We start from the raw sequence: 23,563 nt of genomic DNA, 5'->3' as shown, positions 1-23,563 counted from the left end.
AAGCTCTCGGGAGAACTGGCTACCCTGGATTTGGAGAAGGCTGAGGTTCTTGATGACTTCTTTGCCTCGGTCTTCACTGGCAAATTCTCTGAGCATACCCCCTAAGTCCTGGAAGGCAGACGCAGGGGCTGTGAGAACGAAGACCCTAGGCCCGCTGTAGGAGAGGATCAGGTGCGAGACCATCTCAAGAACCTGAACGCGCACAAGTCCATGGGACCTGATGCAATCCTTCCGCGCGTCCTGAAGGAGCTGGCAAATGAAGTTGCTCAGCCTCTGGCCATCGTATTTGAGAAATCATGGAGGTCAGGTGAAGTTGCCAATGATTGGAAAAAGGGAAATATGACCCCCGTTTTCAAGAAGGGGAAAATGGATGAGCCAGGGAATTACAGACCAGTCAGTCTCACCTCTGTGCCTGGCAAAATCTTGGAGCAGATTCTCCTGGAAGGCATGCTAAGGCACATGAAAAACAACAAGGTGCTTGGTGACAGCCAGCATGGCTTCACTAAGGGGAAATCCTGCCTGACCAATTTGGTGGCCTTCTATGATGGGGCTACGGAAGGGATGGACAGGGGTAGAGCAGTTGATGTCATCTACCTGGACTTGTGCAAAGCGTTCAACACTGTCCCACACAACATCCTTGTCTCTAAATTGGAGAGACATCAATTTGATGGATGGACCACTGGGTGGACAAAGAACTGGCTGGATGGCCGCACACAAAGAGTTGTGGTCAATGGCTCAATGTCCGGCTGGAGACCAGTAACGAGTGGTGTCCCTCAGGGATCGGTGCTGGGACCGGTCTTGTTCAACATCTTCATCGCTGACATGGACAGTGGGATTGAGTGCGCCCTCAGCAAGTTTGCCGATGACACCGAGCTGTGTGGTTGGGTTGATGCCCTGGAGGGAAGGAATGCCATCCAGAGGGACCTCGACACGCTTGTGAGGCGGGCTGATGCCAACCTCATGAGGTTTAACCATGCCAAGTGCAAGGTCCTACACCTGGGTCGGAGCAATCCCAGGCACAGCTACAGGTTGGGCAGAGAAGAGATTGAGAGCAGCCCTGCGCAGAAGGACTTGGGGGTGCTGGTGGATGAGAAAATGAACATGGGCCGTCAGTGTGCGCTTGCAGCCCAGAACGCCGACCGTATCCTGGGCTGCACCAAAAGGAGCATGACCTGCATGTCGAAGGAGGTGATCCTGCCCCTCTAATCTGCTCTTGTGAGACCTCACCTGGAGTATTGTGTGCAGTTCTGGTGTCCTCTGTCCTCAACTACAATATTTGAAGCACAAAATCCAGACAATCATTACTCCCTCTACAGTTCCATATACAGAATGTGGCACAAGGACCCTGTGGAGACTAATAGCAAACCAGCCTGAGAAGCATCACTGCAGTGCGAGGTGGCAGGCTCAACCTTAGCAGGCGTCCCCACAGAGGCTCTGCCTCCCCCACATCGTATGAGGCTCGGGCTTTTATACTGACCAAAATGCACACTCATTCCGACACAGGTGGACAGCCTGTGCTGGAAGAAGTGGCCAGCAGTATCTACAAAGGTCTCCAAGGGTTGATAGAAACCTGGACATACTTATATTTACCAACTTCTAGTACATGAGTATCACAGAGAAACTGTATGGGCTCCCCCTGTCAATTGCAAGAAAAAATCATAACATATACAGCTTGAGTATAAGAGGATTTTAACCCATTCGTGGTCACTGCTTGTCAGGCCTCCTTAACTATTTTGAGATCAAAAGCTTCCCACCCTTTAGCCCCCTGCTGTGTAGTAAACACAGGATATGCAGAGAGGCCCATTGCAGAAAATTCACCAGTAATGATCGCTTCTTTGATTAACCCATGCCAACAGTGCAGGATTTGTGGTCCCCCCCCCCCGCTACCTCTCCCACCCCCTCCCCCTGTTTGCCTTAAGGAAGGGTTTTTACGGAGGGTAAGGTGGAGGCGCTGATGGAGATGTGTCAATCCGAGTCTCGAGGGCTTCAAGCCTTTTCATCAATTGTTGCAGTTGGGCGTCTCCAAGGCCAGTAAGTAGTTGCTGATGAGCTGAGCAGACTGATCCGGGAGACGAAGAGTCAGAGTTTGGAAGCAGAGGATATAAATCTGGTTCGGATTCAGGGGATTCGGGGTCTGATCCTGGGCTGAACTCAGGGTCTCTCTTGCTCGCAGCTATGACTTTCTTGTCAGATGTCTCTCCTTCAGCATGTGGCCATCTGCAGACCTGGCTCCTCCGTAACTGAGTTAAAAATTTCCACTCTAGGGCATAGTGGGTTGGAAAGGCTCGCAGTTCCTTTAAATCTCCCGCTAGCGCATAATCTCTATTTTCTACTGCATGCTTCAAAATGGAGCCCCAATCGATCTGGCACCGAGGTGCCATCCTCTTCCTTTCAGCTTCCTTGACATTCATCATGCGTATCCCTTCTAATATACTTTCTCTGTCTTTTTCAAAGTCCCTACTTTCGGAACTGGGGTGGTGGGGGAGCAGGGAGTTGCACCTCCTTCGCTGCACCTTCTGATGAAGAAGGAGGGGGAGAAAAAGAAGGGGTGGGGGGGGAAAACCTTGTGCTCCAAGCACAGGGAGCAGCCCGCGAGTTGGGGGAAATGAGCTGTAATCTTCCCCCAGCTTCAACCGACCAGGGATGTCTGTTCCTAGTTTCTCCGTTGCTACAGCATGGCCTTGCTCTTTTCCACCTTGTATCTTTTAATACAATTTATTACTTCTCTCCATGGTTTACCGAGTTTCTTTGCCGTTTTATCCTCATTAAGCATTGAGTCAAATAGTTCATCACTAAAATTTCCTCACTCACTCTCCTCAAAAACTGTATTAAGATCTACAAAAATCCCTTAGCCTTCCCTACAGCCACTAGACCTGCTAGCTGCTTTAGAGTCTCAGGCTCAATTCCCCGCTTTTATAAAACGCACTGTAATAAATCAGGGGCTACCTCTCGGTCCATTTTCGTGGCCGGTCTTTTCCGGATCGTCCTCTTCTGGATCGTCCAAGACTGGATCGTCCTCCCGATGCAGCAGTATCTGGTTCGCCCCAGCGGCGGACTCCTTTCGGTCAGTCCAAGCACCCGGGTCAGTCACGCCACCGCAGTAGCACTGCCCACGCTCCACGGCCGCTGCCGCCGGTGCCACTCAGGGCCCTGTATTCCGGGTCCCCGTTAACCGGGACCCTGTAGTCCTGATCCCTGTTCGGGCGCCATTTGTTAGCGGCGAGGAGAAGCAAGACACGCCAACCCAATATGGGTGACAAGCAAGCTTCTCCTTTATTTGTGGCGCACTTCGCTCATATCCGCGTGGTGTTAGCCACGCCTACTAGTCACAACAGTATTGGTTAGTTCTACACGGCTTCCTTTACATTCTCCTCCCACATCCGGTTTCCGGTTACCTGTGAGGCCTACACTTGCTTTGCTCACACAAGGCTTCTAAGGATCCATGGCCTTGCTCTTGGAGCCATTCTGCAACAGTCCTCAACATAAAAAGGAAATGGAACTGTTGGAACAAGCCCAGAGGAGACCACGAGGATGATCAGGGGCTGGAGTACCTCCCATATGAAGATAGGCTGAGAAAGTTGGGGCTGTTCATCCTGGAGAAGAGAAGGCTGCATGGAGACCCCAGAGCAGCCTTCCAGTATCTGAAGGGGCCTATGAGGATGCTGGAGAGGGACTCTTCATTAAGGACTGTATTTATATGACAAGGGGTAATGGGTTAAAACTTAAACAGGGGAAGTTTGGATTGGGTCTAAGGAAGGTCTTTACTGTGAGGGTGGTGAGGCCCTGGAATGGGTTGCCCAGGGAAGTTGTGAATGCTCCATCCCTGGCATTGTTCAATGCCAGGTTGGACGAAGCCTTCGGTGGCAGGGTTTAGTGGGAGGTTTCCCTGCCCATGGCAGAGGGGTTGGAACTGGATGATGGTAACGTCCTTTCCAACCCTAACTCTTCTAGGATTCTAGGATTCTATGATTCTGCACAGGGTGCTGCTCAGTGGTGTGTTTCCACAAGCGGAACACACCCCATGCCGGCCTTTTCATTATATTTATACGCACAAGTTATTAGATAGTACAGCGTTTGATCAGTATTTCACAGTCATTAGGTCTTACCTCCTATGTTTAAAGACGCAACATGGCCTTGTTTTACTACACATGGTTTGTGGGGTCTCTTATTTCAATGGGGTGTCATTTTTAGCATTATCATGAAGGCAGTCCGCTCCAGCATACCTTTAAACTTAGTTTCATTGCCAACTTCTTGCTGATGAGACACAGTTCTGAGGATGTTGTCTTCCCCCTCTGGGGCCTTTTGGCCTTTGCTAGAGCACCTCCCACACAAAGGCTGAGGACATTGGGGCTGTTCAGCCTGGAGAAGAGAAGCTGTGTGGAGACCTCAGAGCAGCCTCCAATATGTGAAGGGGGTCTACAAGAATGCTGGAGAGCAACTCTTCATCAGGGACTGCAGCAACAAGACCAGGGGCAATGGGTTAAAAGTTAAACAGGGGATATTTAGGTTACATCTAAGGCACAAGTTCTCCCCTGTGAGGGTGCTGAGGCGCTGGCACAGGGTGCCCAGAGAAGCTGTGGCTGCCCCATCCCTGGCAGTGTTCAAGGCCAGGTTGGGCGCGGTTTGGAGCAAGCTGCTCTAGTGGAAGGTGTCCCTGCCCCTGGCAGGGGTTGGAGCTGGGTGAGCTTTAAGGTCCCTTCAAGCCAACCCATTCTGGGGTTCTGCCAGCACACGGCAGCTCTAACCCTGGCAGATAATTACATAGTTTCTTCTGGGGTAATTCTCGATCTTTCTGGCGCAAAAGCCGCACCAGAAGCAGTCCTCCCCGCGCCGGCAGCACCGCATCTGCCCCGGTGGGCAGGTACCAGGCGGCGGCAGGGGGCTGGGCGCGGGGCGGGCTCGGGGCCGGACGCCGCAGCGGGGCGGAGTCTTGCAGGCAGCGGGCCCGGCTCCGAGCGGGCCATGGCGGCGGAGCCCGGGTTGGAGGCGCGGGGTCAGGAGGTTCTGTGGCTCCGGCTGCGGAGCTCGGAGGAGGCGCAGCGCCGGCAAGAGGTGCTGGTGCGGCAGCTGCAGGCCAAGGTGAGCGGCGGGGCTGGGGAGAGCTGCCCGGGACGGGCCGTGCGGTGCAGTGCGGGCGGCGAACGCGGGCCCTCCCCGGCGCTGCCGCGGGCGGGATGGCGCCGAGCCCGGAGCTCGGGGGGGAGGCCTGGGTACCGGCCCGGCCCGCGCTGCTGCTGCCGCCTCCCGCAGCCGCTCGCTCGGTCTTGGCCGGGCTCGAATAAAGATGCCGGGCTCACAAACGCCTTCCTGTGGCCGCGCTGCCCCCGCGGGAGCAGTTGAGCCAGCGAGGGGCGGCTTTGAACGGCCCCGGGCTCGCGTGGGGCGCGGGAGTGCTGGCGGCGAGGAGGCGGCCGGAGCCGGGCGGAGGTCGGGCCGTGCCTGTTTGGGGTCCATGGTGGCCATAGGGCAGGCAGGGCTAAGTCAGTTTCATCGTTCGGCTTGCCACTGCTATCTTAGGGTGAGCAGCAAGCGCGGTGTGGGAAAGAAACCCTGTCTCAATGCCTTTACTACGAGATAAAGTGAAGCTTCCCTATATCATGGCTTGTTGGCTGTATCCACAGCGCTGTGAAATGTACTGTGCTTGGGCTGTAAAGACTTAAGAGAAAAGCTACTGCAGGAGGAGCCGAGTTACAACCTGCATTTGCTCACCTTCATTCCATGTATCCATCCAGGTACTCAAGTACCGGACTCGGTGTCAAGAATTGGAGCAGCAGCTGGAAGCAGGAGGGGTGAGTGTGTAGGTTGCCAACTAAAGGCAGTATATGTAGCGTTTGTTAATGCAGACAGAAAGCTCCCCAAAGCAATGACAGGGGAAAACAAGACTGGTTTGAAGAAGCGCTCTAAGTTTGCCCGTTGGTGTTTTGTCCAGTTGCCATTCTTAGAGCAGGCAGTAGTCTTGGAAATGCAGTCCAGAAAACCCTGTCAAGAAGGATTTTAGGTTCAGGCTACACTGCCTGTTACATTCATTCTCTGTCTGTCTCTGAAAAAGAATTGGTGGAAGCATAGCATTTTGGAAGGTGAGAGTGCTGGCATTCAGCATACAGAGCTGTCTCTGTGCTTGCTCAGCTAGAGTAAACCTGGAAAATGAAGGGTAGGAGAGTATTCCCAGGCTCCAAGTCTTAAGTGAGCACTCAAGGTCATGAGCTGAGGTTACCTAGCTGTGAGAGTGCAACCATGGGAGCCTGAGGAGAGCTACTCACTGAGTAACTCCCTTCCTCTCCATAGTCCTGGCACTGGTATGCCTGGAAGAAGCCACAAGCTTGCTGGGATACCAAACAAATGGAGAGGAAAGCGATGGGTGCTAACAGTAGTGAAGGGAACACAAGAATGTAACTAAGCATTTAATATTTCCTTTCTTCTGAAGGAGTCCCTTCCAGGCAGGTGTGAAGAAGATGACCAGAGCCTGGAGAAAGCACTGCTTGAGTTGGAAGAGGAGCATCAAAGGTAAAAGAAAGAAGTGTTCCCTCATACTTGGTATCCTGAATGCTCCTGGAAGTGAGGGAATACCTAGCTATTGGTACTGCCCGGTCTCCCCCGCTTGAAAGGGAGACAGGTCCTCAATGTCTTTCTATGGCGCTTTTGTAGCGTTGTGTTCTGAATGGCTCTGTTTTGAGCAGGGAGGTTATTTCAGGTGACCTCTAAAGGTCCTTTTCCAGCCTAAATGACTCTGTGGTTCAGTAACTGACAATGCTAGAGAAAGGTGGTGCATGCAGCGACCAGACAGCACAAAGGGGAGGCAAGACATGAGGTGCCGGCATGATCAAAGTGGAAGAGGAAGGGGGAAGCAAAATTGTAGATGGAAATCTGCAACTATGAAGACTCAAAGCAAATGAGTTTGCTATCACAGAGAGCTCTTAGCTAACCCTAGGAAGCACGTTTACTTCCTCTGTTTGAAAACAAAGTCAGTTCTGAGGGAGTAGGAAATATATGGCGATGCTGCTTGTGGATAGCAGTTGTTCAGTGACTTCACTGTTGTTTCTCCCTTTCCCAGGCGTGAGAATCTGGCAGAAGTGAATGCTTTCCTGCGGGAGCACCTCGATAAAGCGAATGAGGTTAATTCAGCCCTCAAAGAAGATGTTGGAAAACTGATGGCAGATTGGATGAGGGCGCGGGAGGAGCTGGAATTGAAGGAGAGTGAATGGCGCCATGAACGTGAGGTAAGGTCGGGCTACGGGAATGTCAGACATGATGCCAGGGTGGAATGGGAATGCATTTTGTTGCTGGCGTAGAGAGCTTGCTGTATGAAAGCTGTGGCTACACTGAGGATGTATTAGTGTTGACAAGCAGAAGATGGGTGTAAGATGGAGGAGTGTGAGGGCATTGTGTTAATGGACCATGCTGCTTGCTCTTGAAGGAAAACATTTGCTGTTGCTGGGCACTGGAGGACAGTCACACGGGAATGCTCTTCTTTTTAGTAGCTCCTAAATCTCTGCCTACAGCAGTGGAGACTGGAGAGGTCTGTGTGTTTTCTGAGTCAGAGTAGCCAACAGAAGAACAGGATAGGCCTCCCTTGCCCATAGCCTGTTGACACTCCTCTTGGAGGGACTTATTTTTGTCTTCCGCCACCAAGACTCTAGACACCTCTGCAACGTGAGGTGAAGAACCAAGATCAGTTTGCTTTGCTGATAGCCATTCTTGCAGAAGTGTGAATATTCTCTTCTTTGAAGTCAGATTTCAGGTCTACTGAGGGTGCTTATGTGGTGCCTTTTTAGTCCTTGATGCCCCAGTTGCAATAGTTACTAAAGGATGCCTGGTGAAAACAGTTACCTGAACCCTCTCGTATCTGAAAGGCTTGTACAGCAGCAGTGAAGGCTAAACTGGCATTTCTTTTTATCTCTGCATGTTTAGCTTTATGACAACTACGTAAGGGGTGAACATAACCGTCTCCTCAGCCTGTGGCGTGAGGTGGTGACCTTCCGCCGGCACTTCCTGGCGATGAAGACTGCCACTGACCGGTGAGTGGAAGCTGAGGCTGGAGCTCTTGCAGGAAAAAGGCAGCTTCCCTTTACACCTCCATGTTATATTAGTTGCAGCTAAAGATAGGCTTTCTCCTTTGGCAGTCTGAAGGACTACGCTTTAGGCTATGTTCAGAATCATTTTGTTTGATGCTGGTTTTCAGATAAAACTGAGGGGCTCAGGCTATAAGCAGTGCAGAGGCAGTTCTTCAATGTATTTTGCTTAGTTTGATACCTCTTTCTGTGATTGTTTTCTTGTTCTTTGGCTCTGTGAAGTTCCTTTCTCACCGTTGCCTTCTGCACAAACAAAACCAGTGTAGCTGTAATAGTACATTATTGTGGTGTCAGCATGCAATTTCAGACTCTGTGTTACTGTCAGCCATTTATCTCATTTGATTGCAAGCCTTCCTTAGTGTGTAGAGTATGCCTGACCTACTAGTTAATTCTTGTATTATTTGTACTTCTTTTGTTAATAACATTTTAGGCTTGTTCTTACACCACCTTCCGAAATGTTTGTTGTGTAGATGTTGTCGTGAGCCTCTTAGCCATCCCAAGTGTTGATGCTAATAGGTTGTTTAATCATCTAGGTGTAAAACAATTAGTAAGAGTAATTTGAGGTGCTTGAAGCCTTCTTACCTCTGAGGAGAAAATGGACTCATTCCTCAGCTGTCTTGTAGTCATTGATCAACTGTCAAGAGGTGTCCTGGTCCCAAAGTGGCAGATGAATGATTTGTCCCCAGCAAAGATGTCCTCTTTCCTGCCAGCTTTTACTATTGCACAGTTACACGCTTCCAGAAGTGAGTCAGCTCATAAAGATGGTGGCATGAACATTAGCTTGCTCTCTGTTCTTCCTCAGAGATCTTACAGAGCTGAAGGCAGAGCAGATGAGGCTTTCTGGAGCTATCCTTGTAAACTGCTCCCATCTAAACCCTGGCATACAGCTCTGGGAGTCCGTCACTCTGGGTAGACCAGTCCTGAAGGATGAGGCACAGCAGCAAGCAGGACAGAAAATAAACCAGAAGACTCAGGAAGTGGTGTGCTTACAAGTTAAGGGGGACCTGGAGAAGAAGGAGCTTCAAGACAGGTAAAGGTGTTTTCACCTTTTTTATTGACAGCATTATCTTTTGTGGCTGCTTCTTGGATTCATGGATGGGCTATGTTCACATTTAAAACACAGCCATTCTGCACAGCCTTATTTCTGTCCCTTGTCAAACTATTGCCTTCGAAGGATAGAAATAAACACCTGGCTGACAGAAGCAGCTCTTCTGAGTAGGACAAGACTGGGAAAGAGATTGTATATGACAATGTTTCTGCTGTTAACTGATTCTTGGTGAGAAATTGAGACTAGTGTAAAGAGAGCGCTGTCTCTTGTACAGCCCTTTTGCTACCCAGGGCTCTGCTGAAGGAGTTGGGAGGAATTTGCCCAGGGTCATCATAAGCTGTGTAGCACCTCTGTGCTCAGTCTTGCAAGGAGCTGTCAGTACAGAAGGCCTTTGGAGCCAGAAGTGCCATTTTGCAACCGTTTTGCATGTTTACCTATAGAGATGTGGTGTTTTCTGGCTGGACCTTTCTCTGCTATGCTTCTGGGAGCTGCTTAGCTCTTTAACAGGGGATGGTGGGCAATGCTTTTGGAATGGCACATGGACCTTCTCTTCTCAGGGTGGTGGAGCTCTCAGCCTTGCTTGTACTTTCTCAGAAGGAAAACGAGGAGAAGGAGAAGACCATGAAAACACTGAACAACACTGTGGAGTTACTAGTATGTTTTACTTCTGTTTGGGAGATAGCCCAGTGTTTGCTCTTCAGTCTTAGCAAGGAGGAGTGGCTTCCTCAAGAGAAAGTGGCAAAGATGCTGACTGTGTGGGAACATGAGGCACATTGCCCAAATATTCCTTGTGTCATGGCACAAGTGGAGTCAGGTGCAGGCAGTGGCAGGGGAGCTGCACACAAGGCAAGTATCTTCCTCAGGGAGGTACCACCGGTGCTATTCTGTCTGTGATTTAAACCTCCGGGGGATCGAAGTTCCTTGGAACTGACAGTTGGATAGCAGCCTATAAAAACTAGCTGTTGGGCTTTCTCTTCTTGGTTTTAGCAGAGAAGAAACTGAATAGATGTGGGAAGGACTATATTGGAATCACTCAGGCTGAGGCTTGTCAGTATGACAATGCTACTGAGGATGGGAATGCTACAGAGGGGAGCAGCTCTTCCCTGCTCACCCTTTCCTTATTTGTGTTCTTAGGAAGCAAGTCGGTTAGAGAAAGAATATGAAGCTTCATTGGCTAAAAGTGCTGAAGAAGAGAATCTTTCGCTCCAGAAGCTGATCAAAGCTATAACTGAGGTAAGTCCGGAGTTGAGACCACATTCCTGTAAATTTGATTTGAAAGTACTTGAGGAAGGCAACAGACAAGCCTAGGGACTAGATCTGTGTTGTAAACTGTGTAAACTGCTACTGATTGTTTCATTTTTATACCAGTTTTCTGACATAAAACCTGTTTTGAACTCCCAAGTTGTCCTGTGACACTTCAGGCTGTGTTGGCTGGAAGTTTCAGTACCTTTGCCTTCACCGTCCTGCTAAAGTCTCTCTTGGACTGTGCTTTCTGAGTTCTCTACTTGACATTTGTATTCCTCCAGTTTTTCTTGGATGCTTCCCCCACCTTCCTTGAGCAATGACTCTGTTGTTCCTCAGACTTTTATAAATGGTCACTGACTCAATTGGTGCACTGGCCAGCTCTGCTCCCTCACTCTACATTCATTGACCATTATTATGTCCCCAGATTTGCAACTCATCCAACTGTTTAGGGGTAACCTTAACTTAGTCCTAAACTTCGCTCTGTGGGGGGAGGTTTAATATCAGATCTCTTAGATAGCCTCTCACAAAGTCAGTTTGTTCCCCTTACACAGTTGTATTTATCCTTTTGTACTACTGCTCTGAGTAATTCTAAATGTTAGCTTTTTCACTGCTATTTTCCGGTGTTCATCAGCTTCCTTCTTCCCTGGGCAGCACCAGTGTTTCCTTTCCTTGCTATTTCCAGTGTCCATCTGGTGCTTGTGGCTCTAAGAAACTGAAGGAGACCAAAATCGTTCTTGAAAGCGTCAAGAAAATGGGTGCTCAGGCAGCCTCCAGCCACTTCACACTTGTCTCTTCTTGTTTATAGTAGCTGTATTCAGAAATCCCTGATGTGTTTGTAGGCATAGGGGCAAAACTTCTTTGTGGACTGAGGGAATGAGAGAACTGAGTTTTGAATGGCTCTATGATGAAGTGGGGGAAAAAAGAGAACTAGATAAAGAAAAGCAAGTAGAATGAAAAAGAATAACAGCTTGATGTGGGCTTTCAGGTGGTGTTAGATGACAGTGACAGCATGGTCAGCATTGCCTCCACTGACAGTTCCCAGCACATCGAGTCTAGCAACATCCTCTCTTCTCTGAGCTTCACTGATGCAGAGCATGCCTTTGTGTTGGTGCAGGAAGCACTGGCAAGGAGGCGAGGGGCAACACAGGTGAGACTTTCTGCTTGTCTTCACTGCTGGCTGCAGGCTCAACTGCTAATGCCTCAGTTAGCTTGAAACCTTTTCCTTTGCTTAGCCAGTTTAGCTGGTTTCTTTCTAGCCTTCCCACTCTTGGTCCTGTGCTGTCTTGCCAGTCCCACCACCTCTGTGCTCTGCTGCTTTTCTCTCCTTGATCTCCAACCCTTATCATAGATTTTTGCCTTCAGGTGAGCTGTCTCTCTGCTTGCTGCTTTTCTCATCTGTCTGGAGCCATCTTCCCTGTTCCTTATTGCTTGTTTGTGCTCTTTGCCTCCCCATCCTTCACAGGCCCTAAAAGAAGAGCTTTCTGCCAGGCAGGACGCTATCAATAACCTGCTGCACCAGCACAGAGAGCAGGAAGGGAAGTGCAGGAGGCTGCAGCAAAGGATTGAGCAAGTGGAGGAGGAATGCAAGACGTCCAGCAGCCACCAGCAACACCTCCAGTCTCTGGTAGAAGCACTCAGAACGTGAGTGTTTCCTCCTCCTCTTGTGTTCTACAGGCAATCTGCTTCCAGTTTTGGGAGTTCATAGGTGTTTTGGGCAAAGAACTTGCCTGCCCTGCTGTGTGTATGCCTGCCTCTTGACGTGCTACTTCTCTAAGTTCTTGTTCTTTGGGTGCCCTTTCCTAGCCACTGCATGAAAGCAAAAGCCTTCCTTTCTCTTTCCCTCTTCAGTTACCTTGTGAGGGGAAGAGCAAGTTCCTCCTTACTGTGCTCCTTCCATCCTAGAATGATGAAAACGGGATCTGTGACTTTCAGGCCACTTTATTCTAACTGAACCTTGTCTCTGCAGTGACTGTGCAAACCTCGAGAAAACCAGGGAAGAGTTACAGCAACAGCTTGAGGTAACAGAGCAAGAAGCCTCACGTCTGCGTCAGAGTAACACTGAACTGCAGCTGAAGGAAGATTCAGCCCAGGGGGAAAAGGTGGAGCGGCAGCAGGCACTGGAGAGAGCACATCATGACAAGGAGCTCCTGTGAGTGTTAAAGCTTTCTCTGGGCAGGGGTGGGCACTGCTGGGCTTTAGGAGGCCCACATAAGGATAATAAATTTTGTGTGCTCATCATTTGTAGCGCAGAAATGGGAAGGGAGCACATGGGCAGGTCTGGCTGCCTCCTTGTGCGTCCTTTATGACCCTTTGAAAACATCATTCCAAACCTGACCTGGATAGCTGGTGACAGGCACAAGCTGGGACAAGAGAGGTTCAAGCTGGATTTAAGGAGAACAAAAACTGGAACCATGAAGGCAGTTGTGCAGCAGAACAGGTTGCTTAGAGAGGTTGTGTAGATTTCATCCCTGGAAATTTGGAAGACCAAACTGAATAAAGCCTGAGCAGCCTGGACTGATCCCCTAGCTGACCCCAGCTGTTTTGAGCTCAAGCTTGGGCTAGAGGGCTCCTGGGGTCCCTGCCAGCCTGAATCATCCTGTGACCCTATGATTATTGGATTGGGAATTCACACACACCTCTTCACCACATAGATTGCAGGCTCTTTCATTGTTTCGCTGCTGAAGGCAAGAGTAATTGTGGGACTAGGGAAGGGGTAACGGGTTCAAACTTAAACAGGGGAAGTTTAGATTGGATATAAGGAATAAAATCTTTATTGTGAGGGTGGTGAGGCACTGGAATGGGCTGCTCAGGGAAGCTGTGAATGCTCCATCCCTGGCGGTGTTCAAGGCCAGGCTGGACAGAGCCTTGGGTGACATGGTTTAGTGGGAGGTGTCCCATGGCAGGGGGGTTGGAACTGGATGATCTCAAGGTCCTTTCCAACCCTAAGTATTCTAGGATTCTGTGACTACGAATCTGACTTAAAAGTCTGTCTTGCCCAAAGAACTTTGGGAAGTTGTAGGCAAAGAACTTTGGGAAGTTGTAGCCAATACCTCAAAAAAGAAAGCAAGAACAAACAGGCAGGAAGCTGTTCAGTTGAACTGAACTTTTTGGAAATGTTCTGTGATTTCTGGAAGCTTGTTTTACTTTCTCAATGGCAAATGGTTCACCTCCATCAGTGACAAAGAGCAATGCAGCTCTAGTCAGGAAATTCCAGCATTCCTTAGGTGTACGCAGAAAGCTGTTAGGAGTCATTCATACTGCCATGTCCTGGGCATGGTACGTATCTGGGTTTTGGAAATGAGAATGTATTTTACATTATAAACTTGTTTGTCTTTCCCCTTCTCATAGACTGAAGGACTTAGCTGCAGTTGAAGGAAAAAATTCATTGTTACAGAGTGAGTTGTTAATTGCAAGAGAGACACTGGAGGAATTGCACCTTCAGAGGGATCTGCTGAAGCAGGAGAAACATGAGCTTACCGTAGCACTGGAGAAGGTATGATCACCTTATTCCTAGGTAGCACTTGTGGGAGAGGGAGTTGTGACAGCAAAACCATCACAGATGCTGTTTCTGGCAGTAGAAGACAGGGAAAATGTTGTCCTCCCCACTTGGAAAATGGTGATCACACCATACGGGCTCTCTGGGGTAGTGCTTATTGGGAGTGCTGAACTGGAGTACATCAGAGATCTAAAAGGGGATCTGGAGCTGCTGCTGGAAGTCAGGGATTTTCCTGCCTTTGTTGTCATGTTCTTTTTTCCCTTCAGGCAGAGCAGTCAGTGGCAGAGTTGTCAGGGGCTCAGAATAAGCTGAGTGCTGAAACAGCTGATCTACGTGTTGCAGCAGTGAAGATGAGCAGTATCAATGAAGCTCTTGCATTGGATAAAGTGCAGTTGAACCAACTTGTGCTGCAGGTGAGCAGAGTTGCCAGAGATCTTGCCAGGAGTTTGTAGTTGCTGCTGCTTCTCAGGCTTCTTGTCTTTCAACAGTGAGACTGACAGAATATGGAAATGTTCCTGCATGTGTTCAAGCCAAACCTCCTACAGAGTAAATGTTCCTGTACTTTATTTCCTCTGTGCCTCTGTGATTGTAGCTGGAGCAAGAGAATGAAGCTCTGTCAGTGAAAGTGGATGAGATGGAGAGAGCAAAGATCTCTGGCCAGGATAAGCTGAGCTTGTGTGAAAAAACAACTGAAGAGCTCAGCACAGAGAAAGCCCATCTGGAGCAGTTGCTGAAGAAAGCAGAGGAGCAACAGGAGGGGCTGCGGATAGAGCTGAGGACCCTGGCAAAGGAGAAGACAGAAACCCAAGAGAAACTCAGTCAGGTGAGACCAAAAACCTGTTGCTTTCTGGGTGGGCTTTTGACTGCTTGGCTCAGTGTAGCTGTATCTGTTGGATTCTGTGATGTTTTTGTCAAGGAGACCCTTGGTAGTGCTAGAGATCACAAGGCTTTTGGTTTCTTCTTGTTGGAAACATATTGGTGGCTTGCAGAGCTGTTCTGCAATTCTCTGTGTTGTCCTCTGCTTCTGTGGATTCTTTCAATCCACCTGCCTGTGTTGACCTCTTTTTTGGCTTTTGATAAGCTGCAAGATGATTGTGTTGTCCATGAATCCGAGTGCGGCTCCTGCTCTTATATGTGTCAAAAGGAACAAAGTGTGTAGCTCTGAGTCCCTTTTCTGAAGCAAAACCCAAGGCTGCATGTTTCTGTTTATGCTTTTTATTATGAAATCTGCTGCTTTCAAAACTCCATTTCTTTGAGCCTAGAGAGCAGGACAAAGCTGCGAGTCAATGCCTGCTGGTTTGTGCTGCTAAGAATGGGAATGACATCTTGAAACTGCTGAAATTGTATTTTAAGACATACACGCAGCTTTGTGCCTGGAAAGCTGCCTGGGCAAAAGGACCTGGGAGGGATGTTAGTCAACAGCCAGGTGAACATGAGCCAGCTTGTGCCCAGGTAGCCAAGAAGGCCAAGAGCATCCTAGCCTGTTATCAAAAATAGCATGGCCAGCAGGATGAGGGAGGTGATCATTCATCCCTCTGTACTGGGTACTGGTGAACCTGCACATCGAATCCCATGTATGTTCTTGGCCCCTCACTACAGGAGAGACACTAAGATGCTGGAGTGTGTCCAAAGAAGAACAACAAAGCTGGTAAAGGGTCTGGAGCACAAGTGTGATGAGGAGCAGTTGAGGGAACTGGGGTTGTTTAGCCTGGAGAAAAGGAGGCTCAGGGAAGACCTCGCTCCCTACAGTTACCTGAAAGGTGACTGTAGTGAGGTGGGGTCAGTCTCTTCTCCCAAGTGACAAATGCTAGGACAAGAGGAAACAGCCTCAAGTTATTCTGGACGAGGTTTAGACTGGATGTTCTGAGCAGTTGCTTTTGCTCAACCTCTCCTGAAACTTCCCGGCATGGGAATAGATTCTGATAGGATTTTAGTTTGCAGGGTGGCAGTTCAGGAAGATGCAATGGTTTTGCACGAAATACAGTATGTATGTTTGCCCTGAAGGAGCTGTCTGGTCTGATCCCAGGCCACCCAATATGGCCTTACTTATCACTTACAAGTTAACAGTGCCTTTTGGCCCTTTTTGCAGCCCAAGGTATTAGTGCAGCATGCAGGTGATGCTCGGAAGCTTTCAGGCCACAGTACAGGAGTTCTTTGTCCTCTGGCTCATTCGGAACTGGCACTGGGTGGCTCTGCATACAACTCTCACTATATCTTGTCCTGTTTCAGGTTTACCACCAGCAAGAGTTGTCCAGAGGTGACCTGGAGCAGCTGCGCCAGGAGTCCTCTCGCCAAGAGCACGCGCTGGCCAAAGCATCCAAAGAGAAGGAATTGCTGGTACATGAGAAGGCTGCCCTAGAGGTGCGACTGGCAGCAGTGGAGAGGGACAGACAAGGCCTTTCAGAGCAGCTGGAAGAGTCCAGGTAAAGGCAGGGAGGAGACCCTAGGCAGGATGTTATCAAAGGTCTGTAATTATAGAGGTGGGAATCATTACTCAAGGATTCATTGCATCCTGTGTGCTTCTCGGGTGTTTTCACCTTCCATGGACAGAAAATGGAAGAATCTTGAGCAAAATGGAAAAAAAAGTATACTACAATTTGTATCAAAGCTTCTCTTTAAAAGAGTGCCAAGCTGTTTGGGCTATTGCCTGCATGGTTAGCAATGCTTAGAGAAAAGTAGCAAGTTTTCCCTTGAACTTCCAGCAGTTTAAACTGAAGGATAGCTGTCTCTTCCAGGTAGTATTTGTTCAGACAAAATCTAGTTCAGATTTGTTACAAATGCTGCTGCAAGCATGAGATTTTACTGTATCATCTGATTTATTTCTTTAGTCCCTTTTAAACAGAGGGAAGCTGGAAAATTACCTACCTAGAGCCAGATTATGAACTCCACTAAAATGTCATGAATCAGCCAGGGAAATTCTTGTTCTGTCCCCCTGCACAGCTACTTGTAAAGGCTGTGAGGAGAGGCTGGGCTTTTGCTTGCTGGCACAGACTTAGGGGGCAGAGCTACCCATGTGTCATAGATCAGACAAGAACAATTTAAGATTTGACTATTGAGATCCAGTTCAAATGGTCTTACTGTGTATTGTAGGTCACAAGGAAGGCCCGGACGTTCCCTCAGAGGGGCCTGCATTGCTATTTTAAATGGTATAAATATGCTCCCTGAATACAACTTTCCATACTCGGGGGTAGGGATCTTGAATGGTTTCTTACTGGAGTAACTCCTTGTGGGTGTCAGGAGCAAGAAACTCATTTCTCTTTGTATTCATAACTTGCAGATCAGTGAAGGACACCCTGGAATCCAGCTTGTTTGAGGCTCAGCAGCGCTTATCTCAGGTGGAAATTTCCAGGAGTCAGCTGGAAATGCAGCTACACGCAGTCACGCAGGCCAAGGAGGTGATACAAGGTGAGAGCTTCATGTGCTTGGCTCCTGGTGACCCTTCTGCCCAAAGTGGTATAAGAACAGCTCCCTGCAGTGCTTCTGAGGAGTGAAGGAGCTGGAGGGAGATCCCTCCTACACTGAAATTTGCATTCAGTAAAGTCAGAACCATTTCTTTGTAGACTCTGAATGTTGCCCTTTGTGTTTGCAGGGGAAGTGAAGTGCCTTCAATGGGAGCTGGAAACAGAGAGATCTCTGATGAGGCAGGAACGGGAAGACATGACGCAACAGCTCCTGCAGACAGAGCAACAGTATGACAGTACTCTCAAACTGTGTCAAAGTGATCATGAAGTGGAAATAAACAAGCTCCTGCAAGACCTGGTAAGGACCAATATGGTTCTGAATTCTTCCAGCAAGCTTTGTGGGCTGGCTTTAGATTAATAATAGCCTGAGGATGTGAAATGGCATCTGTCATAAGCCACATGTTGCTAGGCCAGGTAGCAGAGCCAATGGCTTGTACTTGAAGACATGTCGAGACCCACAGGCCTATGGTGGGACAGTAAATGCAGGCTCAGATTCAGTGTGGGCCTAAGATGAGTTCAGCAGAGGGTTGCAGCAAGGGGGTAGGATCTTACCAGACTCCTGTCTACCATGAAGGTGACTCCTGACCTTGCTGGCAACTGCTGTCACAGAAGCTTTGTTCCATTTCTGTCCTTTCATGTGGTCAACAGAGGTGCTAAATTTGGGCTTGAAGTATCTGTAACAGACCTTATTCCTGGTGCTTAAGTTCATGGCCTGTCTTGTGACTAGATTATCAGGCTGCTGGTCCCTTTACTGAGGAGGAAGCTGAACCTGATAGCCAGTCCCAGTAACTTGCTCTCCATTTGTGCTTACAGAACATCACAGAAAAGCTGCAAGCAGAGCTGCAGGAAGCTCAGAGTAAGATCAAGGCAGTGGAGAAACAGCACAAAGAAGAAATTAAAACCATCAAAGAGGAAGCGAATGTCCTTCTTCAGCAGAGAGATGCTCTACAGAAACAGGTGACTGAAACAGCAATAGCTACTCCAGTCATGAAATAGGTGGTCTCTGGTTGGTCTCCATCTTGCCTTTCTGTTGCAAACAGCAGGCTGATGGGGTAGTCCCTCGGGCTGCCATCATCCTGTGGTCTCCATCTCCACTGGTCTGAAAGGAGACTTACTGGCAGCTGAATCTCAGCTGCTGCTCTGGACAGATGAGCTAGTCCTTTGGCCTGTTTGCTAGAACGAATCCATCATCAGAACGGATTTCTGCTGGCCTGTTGCTGCTAGCCTTGTTTTTTAAGGTGCTTTTTCAGTTGAACATGATGACCCACTCAGATTTTTAAGCAAGTTGCCTCTCTCCAGTGTGGATCCAGTATTTTCATGCTAGGGTGAAATTTCCAGTTGTTCTTTCCTTTTGCTCACACTATGTGATACGGCTGCCTGGGACAAGCTGTAGTCTTTGACTGCTTTGTTATGTTTTACTTGAGGTGGAGGAGTTGACATCTCAGCTGGCAGCCTCTGAAGAGTCCCAGCAAGAGATTGGCCGCAAAGCTCAACAAGATCTGAGTGAGGCACAGGAACTGTCAAGACAGAAGGTGCTGGAGGTTGCGCACCTCCAGAAGGTCCTGGAGGAGAAGAGGAGTCAATGGGAGGAGGTAGAACATCAGAACAAGGAGCTGCAGATGTGTCTGCGGTCCTTGGAGGGGGAGAGGAGTCGATGGGAAGAAGTAGAGCGTCACAACACAGAATTTGAGGCCTCGCTGAAGGTCCTAGAGAGCGAAAAAGCCAGGTAAGTGAAAGCCTGTGAGACTCTCCAGTCTGTTTAATGGATTCCCTCTTCCAGATCTTTGCATATAAAAGGGGCTGTGGCAGCATTTCTGGCAAAGCAGAGCTCTGAACTCCCCATGCAGATGTCTCATTCTCTTGATGTCTTTCATTTTCATTTCTTTTAATCCTTCAGTGACAGTTTTTCTGAAGACAGTGGCTTTTGGAGTAGTCCTTTCCTTAAAAGGTGTTTTGTTAAATCAGCGTGTTAATAATGTAAATGAAACTTTCAGGTGTTTCAAACCTGAAACACACCAAAGGAGGCAGGAAAGCTGCAGTACAATGAGCTAGATAGATCCATCAGTTCCACCTTGGGTCCAGTAAACTTTAAATATTGGGGATCTGTATCAGTCCTCCACCCTGACACCTTTGGTTGGCAGAAGCCATCTTAAAACCATGATTTTGAACTGAGCTGGATTCCCCTGTGAGGCACACAAGAAACAGGAGTGCTGAACAAGCAGCCTGGTTGTGTAGACAAACCTCAGACAAAGCAATTTTCCCTGTGGTGGTGGAAGTCCTAAGAGTTTATTAAATGTTTTACTATATAGTAATGGGTTGCATGCTCTCTCTTTCAGGCTGACCCTGTCTCTGGAAGAGAAGGAGCAGAGCCTCAAAACCCTGGAAGAAAAGAACTTTGCCCAGCATAACGAAGTGTCTCAGCTTCTCTCTGCCGTTCACCAGGCCCAGCAGCTCCATACAGACCACAGAAGAGAAATAAAAGAGCTCAACAACCAGGTGGCGTGGGCACTAGCATCCCCTTCTCCAGGGACAGTTTGTAGGCCCCAGTTCATTTTCCCTCCCAACAACATACGCTCCTGTATTCTGCCCAGAGACGTTGAGCCATTAACCCTCTGAGGAGAAATGGAAGACTCCTTTGGAGCTTCCCAGGATCTCTATTACAAATGATGTCCCCAGATGGTGTTTCTACCTTTATTGGGCACTAAGCAACCTGGTTATTGCAGTCTGTGGAAGGTGCAGCCAGATCATCTGGCCTTTTGGAGATGCACCATAAAGGATGCTGATTGTCTTCCCTTCTGCTCCCAAGCATCCCTGGAAGCCCCACCCTCCATGCAGGGATGCTTGATTTGCCACCTCACCCTCTAACCGACCCCGCTTCCCCACAAACCCGTCTCCACACACAGGAGAGCTTCATTTCTGAGGTTGGAAAGCATGAAAGCCAGACAGTTTGGCCATTCATTTTGGGATGGGGATACTTCTTTTTGGGCCCCTAGCCTCCACATACCTGTTTCTAGCTGATTTTGTTCTGAGTCCTTGGCTTTGAGCTTTCTGTTTCTAATGTGGTTTTTGCTTGAAGTAATTTTTCCTTCATTTCTTCTCCTTCCTTCTCTGCTGCCTCAGCAGCAGCACTGTCTCTGAGGCTCTGTGCATCTGTGTTACAGATACAGTCACTGCAGGAGGTAGTGCTGGAGAAGGAGGCTGACCTGGCAGCTCGGGAGAAGCAACTGCTGCAGGATCTGGAGGAGTCCCGAGCAGGCGAGCGGTGCTTGAAGGACTCTCTGCACGTGCTGGAGGCTGAGATGTCTGAACTGCAGCTGAGGCTTTGTAGCACAGAGAACAGAGCAAAGGCACTGGCCATGGAGTGTCAGCAGGCTAACAGTGCCCACTGTGAAGCCCAGTCCCAGCTGGACAAACTGCACTTGGTTCTGCACCACATGATCTGTGACAGCAGAGACTTAGTCACTTGGAGTCCAGGCAAGCGTGGGAGACTGGGTTAACAAGTCTGTAGGGCACCTAGAGGAGAGCAGATGGAGGGAGGTGTGGTTCTTTGCAATCCTGATAGGATAGAATCATCCTTTCAGTTTAGGCTGACTCAAGCCTTGGGAAGTTTTAAAGGCACTGCCACCTTCTCCAGTGAATAAAGAGGCCTTGTGTGTTGGAGACCGTTCAATTCAATCTTGAAACAGAATGGCTTCTCTCTTCAGAACAGGACCATATCTGGGATCTGACTGTTTCTCAGGCCAGGGACCTCCCTGCAGAGCTCACAGTGGACAGAGTGGCAGCAGCCCTGCAAGACCTGCGCCAGCACCTGAAGCAGACTCAGCTTGATCTGGTAATGTGTGTCCATTGCATCCAGAAGCCCTGTACCTCTGCTAGACTGAACTGACAAGCAGATTGCCAAAGCCAGAACAGCTGTAAATTCTTATAGGTCAGGTTGGCTTGCTGCCATAGGGAGAAAGGAGACTCATGATCACATTTACTGTCCAGTTGTCCCCTCCTGCCGTGGCTATTTCTGCCTTGGTGTTTGCACATCTTTGTCTCCTGCCAGCAGTGGCTCTGTGAGGTGATACTTCCCTTCTTGCCCCTTCCAGAGTGATTCAAGGAAGAAGATCCAGGACTTTGAGCTGGAGCTGAGCGAGAGGCAAGCTGAGAGGGACCATTTCAGTGCCCACAATCAAGAGCTGCAGAAACAGTTGGCTCAAAGCCAGGAAGGTACAGATCCTCCTTTCCAACCCGCTGATTGTCTGACCAGCAGGGATCTCTCATGCCAGGCAGGGGAAACACACAGTGCCTGGAGATGGGAAGAGAAGGAGAACAACAAGCATGAGACTCACCGATAGAACCATGTTAAGGCCTTTCACGGAGAAAGGTCCAGTGTGCTGCTGGTGATAATGTGCAGACGTGGTGCCTTTCAGGTTGCATGTCACTGCTAAGAAGGTGCAGCTTGATGCCTCACAGCATCCTTCTCTGTATGCTCTTTAAAAGCACCAACCAGCTAAAAGCCTTGTCTGTATTGACTTCATTTTCCTCTTAGATGGCAGATTCACAGAGCATTAGTTCAATGTTGAGCTCCTGTGTATATGTATGAGCTTGTCCATCCTTCTTAGCTGTTTTCTTGCTGATACTGATCTCATGTCTGAGCTCACTGCCATAGCAAACATAGGTTTTTACGTCCCTGGCGACTTCCTTCTTATGCCTTTGGTACCATATTAACATTGCATTTATCTATAAACTGTTTTCATGTGTAGCTATGACCTCTTCCTCTAATCTCCGGGCTCGCTCAGAGCCTCCAGGGTATTGGGCTGTCTATGTCACATATGGACAGGCATCACTGCTCCTTTCTCTGTCCTTGTTTTCCCATTCTCCCCGTGAGATTTGCTTTTCATCTCGTGTCTTGTTTTCCTTGTCTCAGACTACAGGAACAGGGAAATGTGGGCATTGCTCAGTGCCTCCCCCACAGCTTGTCACTTACTCATGTAGTACCTTCACCTGATCAGTATTTCTTCCTGTTCCCTCTCTAAGATGGAATTTCCCATCATTTTTCAGAGTCTTTACAGGACAGTTTCCAAAGCCTCAGATCATCACTTTTTCTGGAACATCTATAGTTCTTACTACATATGGTAACAGCTTGTAGACTTTAAATTCTATCACTGGATGGATCCTGCTTGTCCCACTTGGTTCTTTCCATCTTTAGTTCCTGTCAGTTTAGTTTGTACACTTCAAGTACAACATTGATGTCTGTCCTTCTCTGTAACATCAGCCTTCCCAGCCAATTAACTGTGTCCCAGTCAGCCTTCATTTTTGCTGCTTCTTCCTTTTCATTTAGGACACTAGATCTGACTCTGATCTACTGTCTCTCTCCTTGTTTCATCAATGTCAGTTCTACCTGCATCTGACGCTGTGGGTGATGTGCTGCCATGCTCTTAGCTCTGGCCTTTCACCAAGCAGAAGAGCAAACACGTTTTCACATTCTTTTGAACCTTGCCACATTAATTCTTCTTTTCTCTGACTGAACTTTCCTTGATTTATGTCTGCTTTGAAAGTCCTTGTGGGCCTGGAAACTGCAGGCAGACAGATACTACATTTTCTCTGTCCTTTGGTCTTGCTTTCCCTTTCACCTTCACCTTTACTGCTTGCAGAGACACAGATGGCAGAACACAAGAAGAACTCTCTACAAGCTGTCCTGCAGGAAGAGGCCGCTGCTTTAAAGGAGGAGGTTATGACTCTACGTCAAGAGGTGGCATCTTTGGAAAGGAAACTTGAGAGCGCTGAGGAGCAAAGAAAGGATGTCCTGGTGAGGCTGGCAGATGCTGCGAAAGGCCGTTTCTTACATTTCTTTGGCCTTCTGTTAAGAATTCTTAAAGAGCAAGTTTTTCAGTTTAATTTTCCCAGTTGCATCCTTCTGAGTAAGTAGGAAAAGATGCTGCAGTCACATAAAACCCCAGTTATGATTCAGGGTGCTTCTTTTCCTCAATTCTGAAGACTTTTGCCTTGAAGCTTTAGTGAAAATAATTTTCAAACTTACCTCTATTTACAGGTCATGCTGTGTCCAAATGCAGATGTAGATTTCTAAATACTGATCTGGAAAAGGGTGAGAAGACAAAGTCTGCTCATAGAGAAAACTGTTCAGTGTTACCCATCTGAGAGCAGACAGTGGGGAGAAAGGAGACAAATTTGAGAAACCGGAATGCTGATCCAGCTAAATATATATGTCTGCAAGGGGAAAACTAGACCTGGTTTCAAA

The 23,563-nt window shown here is 48.5% G+C and overlaps 1 protein-coding gene across 1 annotated transcript in view; it reads left to right on the top strand.

Annotated features, from left to right (window-relative positions):
- Positions 1-4,922: 4,922 nt before the first annotated feature.
- LOC130607508 (centrosome-associated protein CEP250-like) overlaps positions 4,923-23,563 on the top strand; it is a 29,510-nt gene continuing 10,869 nt past the window's right edge. The window contains exons 1-24 of the mRNA XM_057424653.1: positions 4,923-5,079; positions 5,733-5,789; positions 6,425-6,504; positions 7,052-7,217; positions 7,909-8,015; positions 8,872-9,099; positions 9,675-9,771; positions 10,252-10,350; positions 11,348-11,509; positions 11,825-12,003; positions 12,329-12,511; positions 13,711-13,855; positions 14,125-14,271; positions 14,451-14,681; positions 16,088-16,281; positions 17,136-17,263; positions 17,448-17,617; positions 18,133-18,276; positions 18,744-19,045; positions 19,656-19,815; positions 20,481-20,793; positions 21,024-21,151; positions 21,411-21,531; positions 22,959-23,113. Coding sequence (XP_057280636.1) covers positions 4,963-5,079; positions 5,733-5,789; positions 6,425-6,504; positions 7,052-7,217; positions 7,909-8,015; positions 8,872-9,099; positions 9,675-9,771; positions 10,252-10,350; positions 11,348-11,509; positions 11,825-12,003; positions 12,329-12,511; positions 13,711-13,855; positions 14,125-14,271; positions 14,451-14,681; positions 16,088-16,281; positions 17,136-17,263; positions 17,448-17,617; positions 18,133-18,276; positions 18,744-19,045; positions 19,656-19,815; positions 20,481-20,793; positions 21,024-21,151; positions 21,411-21,531; positions 22,959-23,113 — 3,813 coding nt within the window. The 5' untranslated portion in view covers positions 4,923-4,962. The remainder of the gene's footprint in view (positions 5,080-5,732; positions 5,790-6,424; positions 6,505-7,051; positions 7,218-7,908; positions 8,016-8,871; positions 9,100-9,674; positions 9,772-10,251; positions 10,351-11,347; positions 11,510-11,824; positions 12,004-12,328; positions 12,512-13,710; positions 13,856-14,124; positions 14,272-14,450; positions 14,682-16,087; positions 16,282-17,135; positions 17,264-17,447; positions 17,618-18,132; positions 18,277-18,743; positions 19,046-19,655; positions 19,816-20,480; positions 20,794-21,023; positions 21,152-21,410; positions 21,532-22,958; positions 23,114-23,563) is intronic.

Source organism: Pezoporus wallicus, unplaced genomic scaffold (genome assembly GCF_028554395.1).
Source record: "Pezoporus wallicus isolate ANWC-B61680 ecotype Strahan unplaced genomic scaffold, APGP_CSIRO_Pwel_v1 contig_11996, whole genome shotgun sequence".
Taxonomy (NCBI): Eukaryota; Metazoa; Chordata; class Aves; order Psittaciformes; family Psittacidae; genus Pezoporus; species Pezoporus wallicus.
Note: the sequence above shows the minus strand (reverse complement) of the source record. Positions and strands in the feature narration are given on the sequence as shown.